At 40.7% G+C, this 20,733-nt stretch overlaps 1 protein-coding gene across 9 annotated transcripts in view; it reads left to right on the forward strand.

Moving 5' to 3' along the window:
• The window catches only part of LOC117432416 (sterile alpha motif domain-containing protein 11-like), a 98,545-nt gene that overhangs the window by 26,621 nt on the left and 51,191 nt on the right, over positions 1–20,733 (forward strand). For 2 of the 9 annotated variants that reach the window (XM_059002277.1, XM_059002282.1), the window contains one exon: positions 18,928–18,968. In XM_059002277.1, the coding sequence (XP_058858260.1) occupies positions 18,928–18,968 (41 nt within the window). Of the gene's footprint in view, positions 1–16,074; positions 17,267–17,570; positions 17,696–17,941; positions 18,344–18,927; positions 19,020–20,733 lie in introns of those variants that run through there. The other 7 variants (XM_059002273.1, XM_059002275.1, XM_059002279.1 and 4 more) reach the window with 7 other exon arrangements.

Consider the following 20,733-nt stretch of genomic DNA (forward strand, 5'->3'; position numbering starts at 1 on the left):
TACCCTAAACATGGGCCCTGGACTAACTAAAGTGTAAGGATGGCATGCTTCACTGCAGATTGTAATTCATTACCGTTTGCACTGTAGATGCACTGCACTCAGATTGCAGTTACAAAGGATGGATGCATATGTGCATGGATAACTGTGCAAGACTGTCCAGTTACGCTGTGTGCCTATGTGCCACAACTTGTCCCTGACCAATATACTGTGCTAGAAGGTAATGAATGAACTTGTGGGTATTTGAAGAACATTATTAAAAACCTAAGCAATGCTAAAGTAAATTGATAAAACTAAAACTAAGCATGCCTCATTGCCCTTTAATTATCAGGTTTATGATGGCGTAACAGAGACTTCCTGTAGAGGGCAGTAGAAACAATGGCCAATTTTAAGATCTGTGTAGATTTAAATATGGTGCTTTATCTGTACACTGCATCGGATGCTGGATGTGTGCTATTGATGCTATTGACGTGAATTGTAACTTGGTAGACTTTGGCATGGTCTTGTAAAGAAAATGAGAGGTTAAACTAAACTCGGAGGTATCCTGTCACACAATCCATTCAGTATTTTAATTGACTTTGTTATTACAGGGTAGTTTAAAGTAAATTCTTTTTTTTTTCTTACTGGAAAAAAAGCAATTTAACTGCATGTTTTCTGAGTCTGTCATGTGCCAAATGTATCAACGTTAAAGTTGAGCTTGCTGCAGAGAGGTGTGCAGGTTATATAGCTTTATAAATGCTCTAGAAGGTATCCTGATATACAAATTTGAAAAAAAAAAAAGAATAAATAAATAAATAAAGGCAGTTATTGTGTTCCTCTGCATCTCAGAGGTTTGGAGGGTGGTTGTCTATTGTTCTACTGCTGCTGGACCTGCCTCCCCCTGGCGTGATCAGTGGACCTGCCCGTTCTGTAGAACTGGAGGACAGCCTGTCTGGGAGAATTGATTTCCATTTCATATTAGGGTGAGCCGACCCCAGCATAACCTCCCAGTGCAAAGGCGGCTGTACTAACCACTGTTCCATTTGGATGCTTCGAAACATATTAGATTAGAAATCACTCCACAATAGTAGAAAGAGAGAGGTGCATTTTTTACAAAATAAAAATGCTCTTTATGTGGGGTGAGTGTTGATATATACTATAATATAATCAGGTTCTGAAGAGAACTGCTGTAGTTTTATGGCAGATGCACTCAGAGCTTTAGAATCATGTGACCAGCTGAACTCTTCATATAAAAGATCTCTTAAAAGGAGTGCTGGCCTGCTGTACTGTTGCCTCCTGAAGAAAGAATGCCATACCCTGTTAACACCGGTGTAGTATTGCTTCATAATAAAAATGATCCTGTCGCTTATAGTCCATGTAAACATATGGCCAAGTGGTTTTGCCTATTACTATTTTATTTAGAAAATACTAAAATGCTGAAACACAATTCAGTGATAAACATTTCAACTAGGAGGCTTGCAGCAGTAACAAGAGATTGTAAAGCTAGTTTAGCATAAGGAGTAACCCTTAAATAAACCGTGGTCTGCTTGAGCTGAAATGCATAGCGAGCTGCGACGCTCTTGTGAGATCAGGCTTGCTTTCTCCCTTGCGATCTGTGCACATGTTTTGTCATTTGAAAAGCTTCTCAAATGCTAGCACTGGTATGTCGCAGGTGTGTTAGGAGTTCAGTAACACCACGTCTTTTAAATAATGTTTTCTTTAGAGCAGGGTAACCACCTAGGTAACAAAGCAATGCAGTATTTTCTGATGGAATCCACTATCAAGTTGTAAAGTTGTGGTGTTCTCACTTGTACAGGTTCAGCTTTTATGTGAACCAGTGACCTCCACCGTCCTGTAGCCACCTACAACTTATTTTGATATTACCCAGGGTGCGTGGGGTGTCTTGCACACTGACAGCTTGGAATTTTATTTTTTAGACTCCAAATTACATTTTGTAGATTATAGTGCGGGGGGTGGAGGGTGGGGGGGCAGTGGGGAAGCGGCCTAAATATTGCAGGGAAAAAAATCAATGATTTGCTTGAGGGTATGTTGTAGTTCAGATTAAGGTGATGCCTTGTCAATCAAACGTTCAGAGCTGCAGAAAGAGGTGAAAGTGGAACACGGAACAGAAACAGCTGAACAGAATTCTTCGACTGGCTACCGCTGAACCCTTCAAAAAGGAATTGGTCTTTATTTTCTGTGGACTTGGTACTGTGTGTGCAGTACATAGTTAAAAATCTGTACCTTGTTAGTTCAGGGATTGTCCCAGGGGGTTTAGCCCAGGCAACACGCTCCTGTCTTCTATCTAGATTTCTCTCCAAATGCTCCAGGGGTCTTCTTTCTTATCTGCTAATAATTGGGCAGTGCAGCTGCACATGGATTTATAAAATATAGATTTCAAAAAGTAAGAACCCGATGCTCTCCTGATATAGTGTGCTGGAGTACATCACATACGTTCTTTATTTCCCCTCCTTTCGTGGTTTTAATTGGAAGGTTACAAACTGGTATGCATATATGTCTTTCTTTATTAAAAATCTCTCCTCTCGACTTTCATGGAGATTCCAATTCCTGTTCTGCTGTGATAACAGGACACTGAACTGTATCAATAAGGCAATGTCACAAAGGTTGTCATTGACAGGACAGCACTGCATGCCTGTCGGCGAATGACTGGTGCAGCTGAAGCCAGAAACCGGCTGAAAGTGTCACCGTAATTGAATTTAATTAAACTTAATGGTTTAAAACTAGAGGATACATCTCCCCCTAAATGAAAAACTCGATTCTGTCTTAAATGTGATCCACTTGGAAGACTGTCATCTCCTTGTACACTCGCCCTGTACTTTATAAACAAGCGGCTTAAAATGTGCTTGTAGTTTAGTAATATTACAAAAAGTGTTAATTGCATTTTGTATTTAAGCCTGATTTTAGGTCTTCTGTTCGTTTTTTTTAATACTGCTGTATTATTGATTTAGATGTTCCGTATTTATTGTGTTCACTAATATAAACGGTAGATGTATGTTTGTTTGTTTGCTTGTTTTAGTTATTTATTTTTTATGTTCACCTAATATATTTACTAAATTATGGACCAACATGGCCAGGCAGGCAAACTTGATATTTGTTTCTTTCACTACCAATATATTTGCAACACAGTTTTATACTACACTTTTACTAAAACAAAGGTATAGTTGTTCCATGCTGAAAATTAAATCTGAACTAGTTCAGCAAATCTCAAAATTAAAATACTTTAAAAATGTACACCACTGCTTGGTAGGGAAATGTGTTTATAATTGTGATGAATTTACACGGAAGTGTATTTAATATCATAATCACACAGGGATGTGTTGACATCTGTTTAGTGTGTGGGGTGGGGGGGGGGGTCTTTGTGTTTTGTGTTTGTTTGTGCACACATGTGTAAGCAGAGTTTCAATTTATTTTTAACATGCCATCCATGATCCTTCACGCTTCCTCACCCCTGCTTCACTGCCAGAGCCCCTGTGCTCAACTGACGCAAGTCCATTCCTTGCAGGGAGATAAACTCCCCGAGGAAAACACAGCCAGTTCCTAGGAATGAAGTGCCTTTGGCAGTGGAGGAAGGGGAGGTCAGTTATTATCTGGGGGGGGGGGGGGGGGGGTGAAGATATCTGGACAATGTTAAGCCAGTAAAGCCACAACATTCCACCACTATGTGGCACTCTGTGCTATGCAAAAAACATATTCTATGCAATAACTTGTCAGTAGTTAGAATGTTAATCAGGTGCTGTTGAGCAATGGTGTTCTCCATACAGCTTAAGCGTGAGAAGGGGGAGAGAGTTTGAGAATGCAACACAATCCTTTAATTTGATTTAATTTGTCATCAAACTCCTCCGCCAACACAAGCATCGTCTTGCTGACATTTGCAAACTTGTTTCATTTTAGAATATGTTCTGCGTTGTGCTGTTTGGTGTCATTTTTGACAGTTTTTCATTTCTGAGCTATACATCCTTGGCATGGATCCCAGGCTTGGCGACGGTTCTCTCTCGTGCAAGTCTAGTGTTGGAGTTTTTCACAATTGAGAAAAATAAGTTTTCAGCAACTTTAAAAATAAAAATGTTATATTGGTGGGTTTGTTTAATATCATTTACCCAATTTCAGTGGGGTTGGAGTTGTTCAAACTCCATGTTTTAATACCATGTTACCATCACATAGAAACAAACTGATTCAGATGTTAAGGGAATGGTTTTAAAATGAGATTTTGTTTCCGTCTGAAGTGATGTAATGCTCCTGCCCTTTTGAAATCTACTTCAAATTTGCCTTTCCACTTTCAATTATTTTTGTCTCCAGAATTATAAACCCAGATTATTATAACTGCTAGTTTCGCACAAGCAGTTAAGGATGCTGGCGAAGAGGATTATGCATGCTTAGCATTAGGCTGAGGGACTGCGCAGGTATTGTGTCTGATCCACAGAGCCACTGCAGGTGAACAAAAAGTACAGGTTTCAATTAGAAGTGGTGACAAGGCGAAAGGGGACCCGTGAACGAGACTGATTGGCAGACACTGCAGGGCCCCGAGCTCTGGAGGGGCACTGGGATTAAAGGGTCAGGACTCCAAAGGACAGCCGCTGCTTGGCTGACGGATCTGTGAGCTCTGTGCCAGCCAGCCCATGTTCAAGGTGATGATGTGAACTGTGCTCTGCATGTGCAGCTGCTGTTTATCTTCTCTTGAAAACTCTGGCTTCCCCCCTCCCCTGTTTTTAAGCATTACTATACACAGCAAAGTTTTTCATCACCTAGAATTTTAGGATTGAGACGTAATTAAAAACTACATGAACATAGTTTAGATCTTTTATTTAACATTGTGTAGTCAAAGAAACTAAGCGGTATGCAATTCAATATGTAAACGTAACAGTATTCCATGTGTTTCATTCGACTTTATGAAGCCCAATTTGTTAATTCTATAGGGAGATGCTAAGCTTTTGGCCATAGCTGTGTATATATAAAATAATAATAAAGATCAGATGAAAACTGATGTCTCCTTTGCAGATATGCAAATCTGTGTTTTTAATGGTGAAATCTCAGTGTAGTGTTTTTATACGGCGTTATCCCCTCCTGCCTGCTGGTGGTGTTGAGAGATTGAAGCGTGAAGAGTTACCCGTATTATGCATTGCAGCTGAAGCCTGAAACAGAAATCTGTGCCAGCTGACTCTGCACGGCTGAACAGCACCGCTCGTCACTGACCCTGGACTGGGAGTGGGGGCAGGCATGCTCTGAGGAGACTCGCAGCTGCTCTCCCTGTTCCAGAAGCTCCAGGCAGCAGTATTGTGTGTAGTGCCTCCTAGTGGCGGTGAAGTGAATTACACAGAAAAAGATCTTTAATATCAGCGTTTTTGTGCCTTGCATTTTGTTTTAGGCTAGTTATTAATTTTTGCCCCAGTTCTTGCTATTTATACTCCAGCAATATGTGTTGGCAACATCCAACGCCTGGTACGGTATGATCTGATCTAAATTGAAAGCCTGGTGGATGTTCTGGAAGGAGCTGATTGGCTAAGTGGTGGTGGGTTGGGTGGTGCATGGATGTAGGTTGGTTGATTCCAAAGGCGCTGGTTTTTCAAGGGAGAATTTCCACCCTGTTCATATAACCAACCAATCAGCAGGGCTTTATGTAGAATACTAGCTACCTGACTACCTGAGGGAACCCACAAAGAATGGAATGCTTTCTCAGTCTCTTTATAAACTATCTGGAGGTGTCATGAGCAGGTCAGCAGGCCAGCTGAAGCTAGCTGCATTCATCGATTATCACTCCAGTTGAGAACGGGGTTATGGTATCTAGCTTTGCTTAGCTCTTTCAGTGGATCCTAGGCAAAATGCCTTCAAAACTAGATGTTAAGAACTTCATAATGTTATCGCTACAGTCTCTTGGAGAACGTGGTTGGTTTTCTGGATGAAAATCTAATAAATTCAGTCATTTGTGTTTTTATGTTGTTGTAGTTGGATTCAGTGTGGTCTGTGAAAATGTTAGCCAGGAGAAAAGTAAATCAATATAAATAAGGAAGTTTACCGGGTCATGACCTCAGCATCTGTTCTTCTTGGGGGCTTGTCCTGGCCTCCTCCGTCTCCTCTTGTCAAGTGTCCAAGGTATAGTCCACAACCCCCTGTTCTGCCATTTCCTGCACTGAGACATTGCAACGGCCCTCCAGAGAGGTAGTGCCATGAACTTTCACTTCCTGTCACCTGATCACAGAACCCACATCAGAGCTGCAGGGGTAGACTGAACATTGTGTCTTATTGTGTACAATAAAGAACATCAAAAGAAAAGGTAGACTGGACATATGGCATCTTGGATTGCGCTCATGGCTTGTTTAACCGGGCAGTGAGCAAGTCCAAGTCGGGTCTTTCGAACAAATCTGTTCTGTTGGGAGCACTTTTTTATTATTTATTTATTTATTTATTTATTTATTTATTTAAAATTGTATTCGTTGGAAAAGCCATATGAACTACAAGCGGCTTGCTTCAAAGGCGTCCCAGGAGGAAGGCAGGAGCGAGTTACAGTTACACACAAGCATACAGCGGTTATTCAATGTCTTGTAGCACAGTTTCTGTCTATTTTACTGCACTATTACAGGTGTCCTTGCACTTCACTTCTGATCTAGTACACTGTTGTCTTCCGAATGATGGAGACCAGTTACTTTGAAGTACAGGCTTCAGATTGGGTACTAGGTTGTTTATGGTTCTTGTCCAATAAAAAGACACTTTTGGATATAGGCAAACCTCTTCCAATTTCATACTGTATTCTGGAATTCTCTTGTAAGAAATGTCTAAAGAAACATATAGAGATGTAGATAAACTTTTTTTTTTGAACAGGAAATGGATAGCAGTTAAATTCTCGTTTCTGACCCTCTCAACCCCCCCCCCCCCCCCCCCTGCCCCCAAAACCAAAAAAAAAATCTCCATGAGTTTGTAATTGTACTTGGCCAGTAAATAGTTCACTTGATATTGGGTTTTTCCAGGAAGCGCTGATTTCCCCCAGCTCCGGTCAGATGAAAGGCAGGCTGTATTGATCTGGCAGCGGGGGAGTCTCGCTGTGTGTGCATTCTGGAGTTGTCGGAGAGAGGCGGCTCTCTGTTTGGAATCTGGGGCTGCCAGGGGAGCTGGCGGAGAGGGAGACGCCTCTCCCCCTCACACACACACACAATGTGCAGTCTGCTGTTGTTGATGAAAACTGTCAGAGCGGAGCAAGGCGGCTCAAGGTCAGAGAGAAGGCTGACCTTAAAGATGCAATATCCCTTTTTTCAGAAGACTGCCTGGCAATTATAACTGATTTTAACACAAAGTGGCAGAAGTAGTATTTGGGCAGTTTTTAAATGTTGGCTGTGACTTGTGCTTTTTAGTTTTTTTTTCTGAAGTATGTTGTTGCTATGCTGTGATAAAGGTTTATTAAAAAATAACACAATATGTTTTTAGTTTTTAAAAGCCGGAAATGGACCTTCTTGACAAACCTAGCTGTAGAAATGTAAGGTTTGCAGAAGCTTTAGCACTTCAGTGATCAATGATAACATTCATTTGTTTGGATTTCAGTGATTCCACTGTGTTTTGCTGACATGCATAGTCTTCTATGCGTCTGTTGAGACACAGAGTAGTCAGAGGCATGGCTCTGTGCTTCAGAGCTCATCATACTAAGCTTTCTTGAACTGCAGTTGAACCTTCATGGAACATTGCTCAATCAAACTTAGTATTTCTACCTTCTTGGTCAGTAGGTATAAAATATTGAACATTCAGACTGCGTACAACATGATGGTTAAGACAATATTTGATTTGCCTTCTTACGACTATCATCTTGTTGGTTTATTATCTTGACTTGACAATAATATTATTAATAATAATAATAATAATAAATAATAATAATAATAATAATAAGTGTAATTAACATAAATATTCTTTTTTTTTAATTGAAAAGAAATGGGGAGGGTGTCATAGTTATTATATCCTCCTGGTAAAGAATGTTTTCCCATTTAAGTGGCGTCCGTGCAATTGCAGGATGTGGAACCTCCCATGACTCCATGCTCTGGTATTATAGTATAGAGTATCTCTGTGTCAAGTTATGCTACATTAAATATGAAACGGTTCAGGGGAAGCAAAAGGGAAGCCCGCCCCATCACCTTCAGTGTTTCGGGGGCCTTAAAAGGTAACGTTTTCAATGTGAGATGAGGTCATTATAAATCCATTTTGATTTCCTCATAACCATTAAGCATCGGGTCTTTTTTAAAATTTTTATATCAGTATTACACATCCATTATACAACACAGGACCTGCATGCAAAACATTTTTTTAATATAAATATATAATTGTGTGCTGGTTAATTTAATTATTATTGTTCTTTTTTTTAAATACAAGTACTTGTATTCTGAGTGCAGGATACACATAACCCAAATCAACACACCAGCGCTGTTCACATTTTTGAATTGTATAGCTTCTGAACGATGCTTTGACTGCATTAGGCTGACAGGACAGGGCACGGTTTGAGAGACGCGCTGTACGCCTTGCTTGAGTGGCTGTGTGGGCTGCTGCTGCGGCAACGTGGTGTGACCAGTCCCAGTGCAGTTACCCCAGGGGCATTGGCCAGCTTGTCTCCCCTAGCATGGCTTCACTGAGAGATCCTACATTTGACAGAGACAAACCAAACCACTCAACCAAAACTGGAAGTTTTAAAGGTATAGCAGACCACAAAGTGTGCGTGTTTTTCACATTCTTATACAACTGCTCCATCAAGTATACTTTAACAAAGCCAGTAAACCAGTAGTATATGGGTCATTGCACTGTATTTGTTCTGCGTAAACCTCGCTCAATACGTTAGTCCAATTTATTTAGTTTTTAGATAGTATTGCAAAACACTGTTTTTGACGTATATTGAGAGTGGGGATATTTGTCAAGTATCCTTTTAGAACACTTTCATTTACACTGCCAATTTGTTTAAATTTACCATTCAAGTTAGTTGCAGTGGAGGGACGCTCTTTTTTAATTTTTGGTTTTACCATCCCCTTTCCATTGGGTGTACTGGGGAGGGGGGGTCCGGTGCTGCCTTGTTAAGCCACACAAAAATTCTATTATTGTACCCCACAGAATACTGATATTCGCTTCCCATATGCACAGCTTCCAGGTAATCCAGTTTCATATAGTTGCTTTAATCTTCGCCTCCCTCCCCTCCCCTCCCCTCCCCCCGCGCCCCGCTGAGTGTGGAGGCGTCTACAGGGCGTGACCGGCCCTGCTGTGCTGCAGCGCCTCGGGGGAGAGAGCGGCCAGGGCGGCTCGCTAATTGAAACGTGTCGGCGTCTCAGCTCTGGTTTCAGGGCAATTTCAAACCGCAAAGCTGATTGCTGGGTTTCACATCACACACGCACACACACACAAAAAAAATCAATAGCAGCCGAGAGATCAGGGATTCGTACTTATACAGTGCTTTAACCCTTTCCTGGACACACTTCTGGATTATGAGGTGATGTGGTCCCGTGTTTTATTTAAGAGATTTCTCATTTTCTGAACCTTCTGGAATTTCACCAGATGCCAAGGGCTGTTATTGCTGTTTTGTTGTTCAATCTAAACGTACTACTACTACTACTACTACTAATAATAATAATCTACTCTGAACCATACACCCACACTTTTTAAACCCTTTTTCTTGACTTGGCAGACTAACGACTATAGCAAACAATACGAACAATACTGGGTGTATTTGTTGACTTGTACAGACTTAAGGTTTTTTTTTCTGGCTGCTTGTTTTATTTGAATGCTCATGCTGAGAGACAGTGTGCTGAAGGAACAGCGAAGGTGTGGGTGGGACACTGGACAGAAGCTGTCAAACGAAATGAGGGAAATGGCGCTTTTTTAAATGGTTGTAGTTCTATTCCAGAGGTGTCAAACCCCAGGCCTCGAGGGCCGCAGGACTGGTTTGCATTGCAGTTTAAACTCTCAATTTAACATAATTGATCTAACTTGTTCAGTTTGACATATTTAATATTTTTCAAGGTATTATTTTACAGTTGATTTTAAAAAATGCACTTTTGCTTCAAGTGAAGAGTTAAATGTGTCCAATTAATCAAATAATTAGACCAATTAAGAAACTGCGAGCCTGGTATCGTACTTGTACAATGCAGAGATGGAAGTAAGACTTCTATTGCATAGCAGTTTCACCCATTCCAGGTTTTAATACATGCTGAATTACCCGCAGTGTATAGGTAACAAGCTCGGTGTGTCTTCTTAAACTCATAGTAAAACCAGGAATGGATTAAACTGCTATGCAACAGGAGTCTTATTTCTATTAACTGTATCACATGAAGACCATGTTGACTGTCAGTTTTGTTTACATTCCCTCCCAACTAAGGCTACTTTTTAACTGCAAACACCTGGTTTGATCCCCATGGGTTAATAAGAAGCTTCGGTACATGCCTTTTAAGTCTTGAGATATTAAGGAGAGGCAGGCAGCTCTCAGAGGGCTGCCCAGACCTGCCTCTATTGACAGGCACTGCTTTTCAAAGTGTACAGAACATGCTGTCAGGTACAACTGTAAACGAAAAGCAAAGGTGTACAAATGTACCTGCACTGCTTGCTTCTGTTTGTGATCCAGTTTGTGTAATCAGTTTAGCAACTGACATATTTTTATTTACTCCGTTTTGCAATGTTTTATTTTTTTAATAAAAATTGGATAAAGCCGTGATTTTTGGCTGTACGTAGACGGAATTGCGCAGACAGTGAACCCCGAGAATGAAAAGTGGAATTGAAGATAAAGTAATAATTTATGTTCCAAGCACAGCCTCGCACCGCTGTGGTGGGATAGCTGTGCCAATAACTCCCACTAACTCCGAGAGGCACGCAATCTTTTAGTGCACAAATTATTAACGACCAAAAAAAAAAAGAGACTGTAATCTGATCAGGGCTGCCGGCGCATTTTTATTTCTGGCTTGTATTTATATACATTCCGGACTCAGTCCACCCCAGAAGCTCCCGCAGGAGAGGGGGTTTATTGGCCCAGTGCCACGTATGATAAAACAAACAAACCAACCAAAAAAAAAACCTGCAGTAACCACGCTATTTTATAGTGTTATTATATATTATTATAGTGTTTGTTTTTAACAAAATTGCCGGTATTCGTGTACCTTCATTATTCTCGGTAATGCAGCACACACAATATTAAATACTCAGCTGCTCGCCCGCATGGTTGAGGCGTACAGAATATCTGTGGAGTGCCACCCAGTTCCCCTGGGACCGGGGTCCTATAGTGTGCAGAGTAGTTATTCTGCCTTAGGGTTCCGTGCAATATTACTTGACTCATTTAAATACTAAGCATCAGACCTGGGGATTTAATTTACATACAACCTCTCTATCATGTTTAATAATTACAGTAAATAGTGATGATAATAAACACGGACAGCAAATCGGAGAAGGTGCTGCAGAAACACTTGTTTCCAGACAATAGTCTTCCAATAATAAGACTGTTGCCGCTGCAGTTAAGGGATCGGTACCTACATGTTCCTAACATTTAGTTTCTTGCGTGCTCAATATCCTATTTGTTTTCTGTATGAGTCACTTTGTTTGTTTGTTTTTTCTTAATTAGTTGCCATGCTTACAGTCTATCCCAGCAGCCCATGCGTCTGAAACCATTCCTCAAGGCTGAAGTGAAACCGTGAGGTGGGGAAGCATATTAGCGTTGCACTTGAGCTTCAATTCCCATGCAGTTAAATTCTGATGGGTGTTGTGATTTATTTTACTGACCCCAATGTACGTTGAACAATGAAATCACCTGTTTAGTGATTGTAAATATCTTGAGTATTTTCACGCAAATATCTGTAGAGTATTCGCGATCCAGTGAAGGAGCAATGTGGACCAGGGTTCAACAGAGCTGTTTAAAATAAAAACATAAAATGATAGGCTATGGTTTGTTTCAAATGTATTGGGCCATTGCAAAAATAAAAATCAATTATAACGCAATGCAACTGGAATATAAACACACAAGCATAGGTTGCTGTGACTGGGTCATATTGTATTGTGCAAAGCCAATTCCAAAATGTCAACTTAGAATTAGGCAAGATCTTCCAGCATTACGCTGGGTGCGCCATGCAGCTCCCTTCATAACACAGTGGTATCGACACCAACAGTGCCCAAATAATAACACTTAGTTATCCAAGAGTGTTTTTTTAATTATTATTATTTTAACAGTATAGCTGCGTTTAAGACTAAGTATTGTATCCTTATCCCACTACCAGAATTGTTTTAGTACATATTATCTTCATTTGTTAAAAAAAAATATGCTTAATAATGAAGCAATTTAAAAACCCGTATGGGGTTCTAATGACTACAGAACGCCGACAGGAAATATCTATTCAAAGAGTGTTATTTTATACAGTGGTTATTTGTCTAGCCCTAGACTTTGGTCTCAAATGAACATACACCGGACAGGTTGGTCGCCTGTCGGTTGAATAGATAAACCCAGCTCTGTGTAAGGAGCAGTCACCATGGGGATTAGCCTTGCGGCCCCTCAGATCCTCCGAGCGCGGAGACGGGCGCCGCCAGCACTGCAAGCCCATTGAGACTCAGCAGGTTAGATCATGCTGTGGAGAGCCCGAGCGCCGCCGCCTCTGCGCGGTACGGGAATACAGTGGTGCTGTAGGGTAGGCTGCAAAACCCATTACCCTCCGTGATGAAAGCGCTCCATTTATGAAAGATGAAACGGCTACTGAGCTTCAGTCCTGTCAGCTAATCATGGTTCTTTTAAAAACGGTATATAGCCATTTTTTTTACTGTGCTTACTCAACGTTTTAAATATAAGCAGACGTACTTTATTAATTAATAAGACGCTTGTAAATCCCCAATCATCTGTAATATCTAACTTAAATAAGTATACAGTATTCCAGTTATAGCCGTACCATTTTCTTTAAGTAACTTTATTTTAATGAGATTTTTATTGATATGGTGTATAGTCTACATCTATCTTACATTTTGAGCTTCATATTGTAACGCATTGAATATAATAGGCTTTATATTTAACAATTTAACTAACGATAAGAATTCTGCCATCAGTCATTCTAAATGTATTAAGGGGTTGTATTGTATAGATCTGTGAAGCTCATGGTAGGTCTGTGCCGATGATAAAATGTATCGGTACAGTATATGGACTCATAAGCAGCCTGCTAACGCGTATGCTTTACCTGCGTCTCTATGTACAATTATTTATACACGATAGTTTTTATTAAACAGTTAATTAGCCATGCGCTTTCACTTTAAGAATTATCAGCGGTGGCTGGGGGTGGGGGGCGAGACGCTGCTTTTTCAAATATGGATATATATTTTGCAGTCCGTGTCTGAAAGGCTGGCTCCAGGCTCAAGGGGTGGGCTCGGTCTCTGATGATTTTCCAGTGAGTATTTGTCAGGTCAGAGTCTGAACCGCCCGGCGGTCTCCTCTCCTCTCTCCCCGGGTTATTTATTACCTCTCTCCCCCGGCGGCAGCGCTGCGGCTCCGGAGCCGCTGCCAAGAACGGCGCGGAGGCGGGATGTGCACTAGGGGGGTTCTCGATAAGCGAGAAAATAATGTCGCTGGCTGAGAATAGTTTTATCTTTGGTGGCTAGTATTTTACAGGAAAACGTGCACTTAGACATAATCTAAAAGTTATTGTAAGGAATATGATGAATGGTGATTTTTAATCTTGATTTATTTTTTCATTATTCTAAATGTTTGATAACACAATCCATCAGAATTGCCAAATAAAATAAAATGAACTCTTTTTAAGATAAAAAATGAATACAATTTCACACAGACATCGAAACGGAATGGATGCAGCTGCCTGTTGGGATTCAGTTTCAGTCACAATGGGTAAGACAGCAAATCTGACAGTCCAGGTGTGCCGACACCCTCTGGGCAGTGTTTGGCAGGAGTTTTTTCTAACGCGTGTCATAGGGGAATCTCCTCTGTGCTGAAGAGGGGGCTCGCCCACTCAAAAAGGATGTGGAAAAAAACAAACTGCAGCACTGACAGCTGGTTCCATCCCATCTGCTCCCTGGTGACCTTTGAACCTGCGCTGATGCACCCAGTGTGCTCGGGAACTCCTCTGTCGGCAGAGGTTTTACCGGCACCCCCGTAAATGGAAAAGGTTAATCACAAGCCTTATCACTCGAGGGGGTGGCTGTGTGGTTTGGGTTTGGGTTTGTGTGGGGGTGGGGAATACCCTTGAAGGAACTCCATCACACCAGCGCATCGCATCTCAGGTGCAGGCAATTAAACATGCTTAACCCTGCAGCTCTTGAGCGCCTGTGGAAAGTGACAAAGGGCAAAAGGTCAAGGCATGCTGACTACACTTAGTCACGAGATTCCCTCTCCTGGCAGGGTGAAACACTGCGTCTTTTTGTGCATCTGGGTGTTGCCATGAGGAGGATTTTTAACTTGCATCTTCCAAGCAGTAATACCTTTCTCGAAGTGGAACAAAGTGTTGCACTTTGAAATTTCAGGTCGCTCTCTGCGTGCAGCGATCCCCTCAAGTGTTTGTCAGGGTTTATTTATTTTGTATTTGGAATCCATTTGATGTAAGATTTGCAGAGAAGCGCTTCTGTACGAACTAACAACGCTCTTCACTGTATGATTTTCCAAGCTGCGTGTTACCAGGTGGTAGTCCCCACTTCATCCAGTCTGTTTCATTCCAAATAATAATTTTGTTTTTGTCATCAATGTTAACGGTTTTAGCTGGCCTCAAAGAATATCAAGAGACAGGACCTTGTAGAGGCATTCTTTTAATACACAAAGCCTCTTTATATCAATATATATCTATATTCCAGTGGGGAAGCAGGCTGCTAGTTGGGCAAGTCCTTGTGGAAGAAAGGAGTCCCTTGATAACTGGGATGAGGTTTAGGCAGCCTAGGGCTGGGAATTCTCTGGATCTACTGAGCTACTAAACAGCACAACAAACGCATTCACACCAAAGTTCAGATTTTGTTGAAGGGGGAGCTGAAAATGATTGCACTCTCTTTGGCCGCCTGAAGGCACTGTATGCCAAGCTGAAATCCCATTTAAAATATTAGCAGTTACAGTTTGTGGCCAAGAGTGGCGCTATGTTCTAAGTAACCAAAGGCAGTATTAAAGGGTAATGCACATTTGCCATAATACAGTATAAGCGGTTGTTTGGCACGTTTTAATAGTCACTGCATTCCAGACTCTATAGACCTGTAAGCATAGCAAATATATTGTGCAAGACCGTGGTACTATTGTTTCCATTTTAGGTCACTTGTTGCAATACCCTTTTGGAAGAATTGACAGTATTGCAATAATAGTGGCCCTCAAATAATATCTAATATCTGGACGGGAAGTGTATGGAAAAACGTTGCAATAACCAGCATTATTGCAACACACAATTTAAGAAGTGGCATGCACTGTATAATGTATGTCACCCTGTCTGTTAAGAGCACCACACACACTGGTTATCTCGAAGGGGCTTATGATGATGAGGAAGCCCCTGTTGTTGAACTTCCCAAAGATGTACCATCAGAGATTGGAAACAGCTGGTGGATAAACCTGGACTCCTGTCTCCAATAAATACTTCCAATGATATTCTGCTAAAATACATTGACGCTCTCTGGGTAGCGTATTGGAGTTATATATAGATGTAAGGAAGCGATTAGACCATTGCTCTGGTACACTTACTGTCTAATCACCCTGTGTCTATCTATCATAAAACACACTTATATACTGAGTAAACAATATGATGGAAAAGGGAAATGATTGCACATTTGTAACGACACGAACAGGGGAATTGGTTTGTATTATTTCACTTCTAAACAATGTTTTTTTTAGGAGATTGCTGATGTGTGAGTGATTTCTCCCAGTGACTGGATATGTGTTACAGCTGATCTAGAACAAGCAGCAATGTTGAACTATGTAAAACTATGCTTTTTCACTTAACTGCAAAATAGAAATAAAATATCCAAATACGGTCTGACTAGTAAGAAAACAAATCATGCTCCTGTGCTTTTTTGCTTACAGTGAAACAACGAAGGCGTCCGTCGCGCACCCCCTTGTCTATTTTCGCGCCCGCAAACCCTCTGCTGTTTAAATGGGCCAAGTTAGAGAAGCGGCGGAGAGTGCAAATCTTGTTTGGTCTGGGTCTCTGAACTAAAGCGTGACTTTAGAGAAAAATACAGGGTTAAAATGATATTTTAAAAACACCCCAACAGTACCAGATAACTACTTGCGATAATCACTTTAAAACAAGACATGTAGGGATTTGTATTGATACTTGTTATGCGAGAAGGGGTGAGGAAATAACTTTTATAAGACTGGTGTAAATGAGAGAGATATTGCACATTGCAGGTAGAACGCTGCACCCTATAAAGTTGACTGACTCGTGGTGTTAGGGGGACACTGACAAATAGAATTGTATATATATAAACACCACTGGCCAATTCGTAAGGAAAGGGAAATCAGAAGGCTATCAGTTTGAAAAATCCTTCTGCCCAGAGGTAGGTCGATGCGGGATCAATAAGCATTTTAACCAACATAATGTCTGCGGCAGCAAGGACCTCTTCAATATGTCAGGTATTAGTACGGATCGCCAGATTAGCCGGCAGGAGTGCAGCGAAATCCACGGAGAGATCGGTGCGCTAAATCCTCGAGAAAACGAACCTAAAGAAAACTGGGCACTTAAAAATGGCAAACTCCTGCTGAATTGCAACGCTCTCTTAGAAACTAAGCCGGTAGCCGGGCGTAAAAAGTGGCGCGTCTGGGAAGCAGAAATTGACAAACTCCAAAAAGAGGAGCAGCAAGTTGGATCGGACGAGTTGTTGATTACTTGTTACAGGAGTGTGGCTTTGAGTAACATGCCTGCTATCAAAAAGGAGAGACTGGACGGAGAAGAGATGGCTCTGGCTGCGTTTAATCAGCCCATGGAGACTCTGCCAGAATACCTGGCTCCTTTAAATGCCGCTGCCATCCCGGTGGTGACCCCCCATCCGCCACCGTACGATCAGATTTTTGCCCAGCACCGTAGTTACTTGGGGCTGCATGAGACGCACCATCGCCACCACCACCACCACCATCACCCCGACGACCTGATGCTGGAGAGATTTTCATCCATCCCCGATTTCCAACCCCTTTTCGACAACGGGGAGCCCTGTATCGAGGTGGAATGCGGGGAAAACAAGGCTTTGCTGTATATCAATAAACTATGCCAAGGCAGTAAAGGACCGTCCATCAGATACAGGGGAGAGTGGCTTACCCCCAACGAGTTCCAGTTTGTCAGTGGAAGGGAAACTGCGAAGGACTGGAAACGCAGTATCAGGCACAAGGGTAAGCTGAAAGAATTGCCAGTCTCTGTAAGGGGAATAGTATGCATAGTTTTTTTTTTTTTTTATTTAAGAGCGATGTTCTGCGACTGAAATTCATAGTCAGAGGGGGCCTGCTGTTGGAATTAAAGGGTTACAAATACAGTACCTTCCTTACGTAGTTTATAAATTAAGAGAGACGGTGAAACGCGGCCAGTTATTGTACCTTTTGGAGAAGTGCATGTGGCGATGATGAGGTGAAAAAGCGACTACAGGAATCCGCATTTTGGAAAGGTGGATTTTTTTTTAACGACTTGGCTGGGAAAACAGATTTCAGACTTTGAAGGGTGAAACGAAAAGGAAACCGTACCAGAAAGCGGCTACTGCGGGGAAGCGCAGCATATAGAACCACTTTGGAAACGAGTTAAATACAAGGGATAGAAGCAAAGGCACGGTAATGTGAATACAGGAAAGCGCATACATAGAGTGCGGATGTATAGGGTGTTCTTTATTTATCTGTTGGGAGCTTACTTTTAGTGGGTGTATACCGTAAGGTACTGCTTCCCAAACATTGCAACGCCTGGGACTTATAAATACAATTAGACATTCTAGGAGCTGTACAAAAAGTTCCAGGCTTAATGTATGATAAGAACTGTAAATTGATCATATTTTAAAAACAAAATTAGACTACTGACTCCAGTGCAATTTTTAAAACGTTTTTTTAAGCAGGCAGGGTAGAGTTGTTGGTCTGTATACCGCGGACAGCGATACTCCCCGTGGATGAGGCTTGAGAGACGTGACTTCATGCGATTCATTCCTAATACCCCACCCCCGTGTGGATCGGGTACAGAGCACTGCAGACAGCCCTGTCTGGAAAAGGTGGTGTTAAGACTGTGGCTGGAAAAATGGATCCAGTTTGAAATCGGGTTCTGAAATTGATTGTTTTGAGTGAGGATTGAACAGGAAGTGGTGAGGGACCGGGTCGTAGTGAGAGGCAGTTAAAAGTGCTAGCGGGGTCGCGCAGCTAAACGAGAGCTTGCGAAAGTGATTGGCGCGGTCTGTTCTTTATCGATCAGAAACAAATTATTAATAGTGGCTCGAGGTATGTCTGTTTTCTGCTGTTCTTTTTTTTTTCTTCAACAAAATAAAGTTTACGTATTCTGGGCCGAGTAGCTTAGACACCAGAGAGCCAAAGAGCGTTATGCCTTTAGAAATGTAACCCAGTTCTGGGCTGGCATGGTCAAAATCATGGATGGAAATGCAACGGTCATTTTCCATGAAAGCGAACTACACGGATATCGTTTCTTTTCTTTCTTTCTGTTTATATATAATATATATACTTTTTACTATAGCCAATTAAAAATAAGTATTTTAGTATATATCGTATATATATATATATATATATATATATATATATATATATATATATATATATATATATATATATATATATATATATATATATATATATAATGTTATTTACAACACCCAAATATTGTCTTATGCAGTTTTTTTTTCCCATTTTGACATTGGAAAAGAATACACAAATGAAGGATACAAAATATATTAGTAGTAATAATAACAGCAGCAACATCAGGAGAAACACGTGGATCTAATTGTGTCTTATGTGTTTAATTGCAATCATACATATATTAATATATATTCCCTTTTTTTGTTTCTTTCCAGGAAAAAGTTTGAAGACTCTTATGTCCAAAGGAATCTTACAGGTACATCCCCCAATCTGTGATTGCCCTGGGTGTCGAATTTCGTCTCCAGTGGTAAGATTATTGTTAAAACGAGTGTTTGAATCCCTCTTTGTGCCTTGTGGTGCTTTTGTGGATTTAGATTTTTAAAGACCTGTAACTTCACTTGCTGAACCACAATGAAAACTTAGTGTTTGTGAACTGATGGCATGCACGTCGCCATAAAACAGAAGCATGAGAGCTTTCAGCTTGTGTATGTTTGTGGCGTCCAATAAAGTTGTTAAAAACTTGCACGGTCAATTTATAATGCACTCCGTATTGCGTTGGAGATCAGTTTGATTTTACGGTATTCTTGGTGTCAGCTGGAGTGTGGAAAAAAAAGATTTTGGGGAATGTCTGGAATGGTGGTTTGTGTCTTTAATTCCAACAGAGCCTATCGTGTGTGTGTGTGTGTGACGGACAGTAACAAATTGACTTCGGTGGCGGGGTCAGGCCTTTGAAGGTAAACTTTCACCCCATGACCTCATTGGACCGTGTTTCATGTTTTCACTCGCTAGTCACGCTAAACCATTATTTATTGATCCCGGTGTGCATGGATGGGCCTTGGAGTCAGCTTGTATTTGCTGGAATTAACGTTGCCTGTATTTAAAATGAGTAAATCCTTCACTTGCCCCGATCTGTGTTTGAGTAATACTGATGTCAACTATGTAGATGCTATGAACCTTTTAGCTACAGCGACTCGTAATCATTTTAAATTTTACACTAAAATCGTTTATCATAAAACGGACACAGTTGACAGTCCCGTTTGCTTGCATTCCCCAAAAGTAGTTTAAACTGGACTCAAGAATAATAAATAGTTAATAACTTGGATAAAACTATAGAAAAGAGAGATGTTATGATTCAATCAAAAACACACTATGAAATAATCTTAGGTATTCAGTGTACTCTACTCACAAGTTTCCACCATAGATGTTTTTCATTCTTCAGCAAGTTCTAAGATGTGGTAACTGTTAACTTGGCCTTTACTTGCTTCTCAGGTATTTTGTTTCATATAGGAGAGCAAGTTCTGAACATTAGCCTTCATTTGGAGTGGTTTTGTTTTTCTTGATGCACATTTTTGTTATGCTGGTTGTTTTATTTGGTTGTTTTTAATGCTGGTAACAGAAATGTAATGTGAAACAAAGGTTTGTTATTGATAAAGACTTCAAATCAAAACGCATGGCATTTCATTTATTCCGTTTCTTTTAATATTTCTAAATTCAGCACTATTGAGTTTTATTGTTTTGGATGGCAATTAAGATTTGTATTTTTTTTAATGGCATCTTATAAATTCACCTTTTTAAATGTATTTCAGCAGATATCAGTGGACTGGCTAATACATTTGACTTCATAGCATTTTTGTATAAACTTGGATTTTGTCAAGTAAACATAAGGAGAGAAAGTTCTAATAATTTGTTCAATGTAAACAAAAATGTAAGTTCATATTTATTAAGCTTTTAGCCTTTTTGTGTACACTTTTGTGGATTTTAGCTAATGATTATGGCTTAACTAACTTAAGCGTCTGGTACTTGAATTGTTTAACTCAATTTGAAATAAACTGTAGTTTTGTTTCCTTATAAAAAGAAAAGGTTGAATGTGTCCAGCTTGAGCAATGAATTAGAAAAATCTTCAGTCAGTGGCTATGTAATGCAGATGGCAAAGCTTTGCAATGTCATGTAGACGTTGGAAGGGGGGAAGTCGGCAGAGATTATCGAGCAGGTTTATCATTATGAAAGAGGTGTCGCTTAGG

Source organism: Acipenser ruthenus, chromosome 27 (assembly GCF_902713425.1).
Source record: "Acipenser ruthenus chromosome 27, fAciRut3.2 maternal haplotype, whole genome shotgun sequence".
Lineage (NCBI taxonomy): Eukaryota > Metazoa > Chordata > Actinopteri > Acipenseriformes > Acipenseridae > Acipenser > Acipenser ruthenus.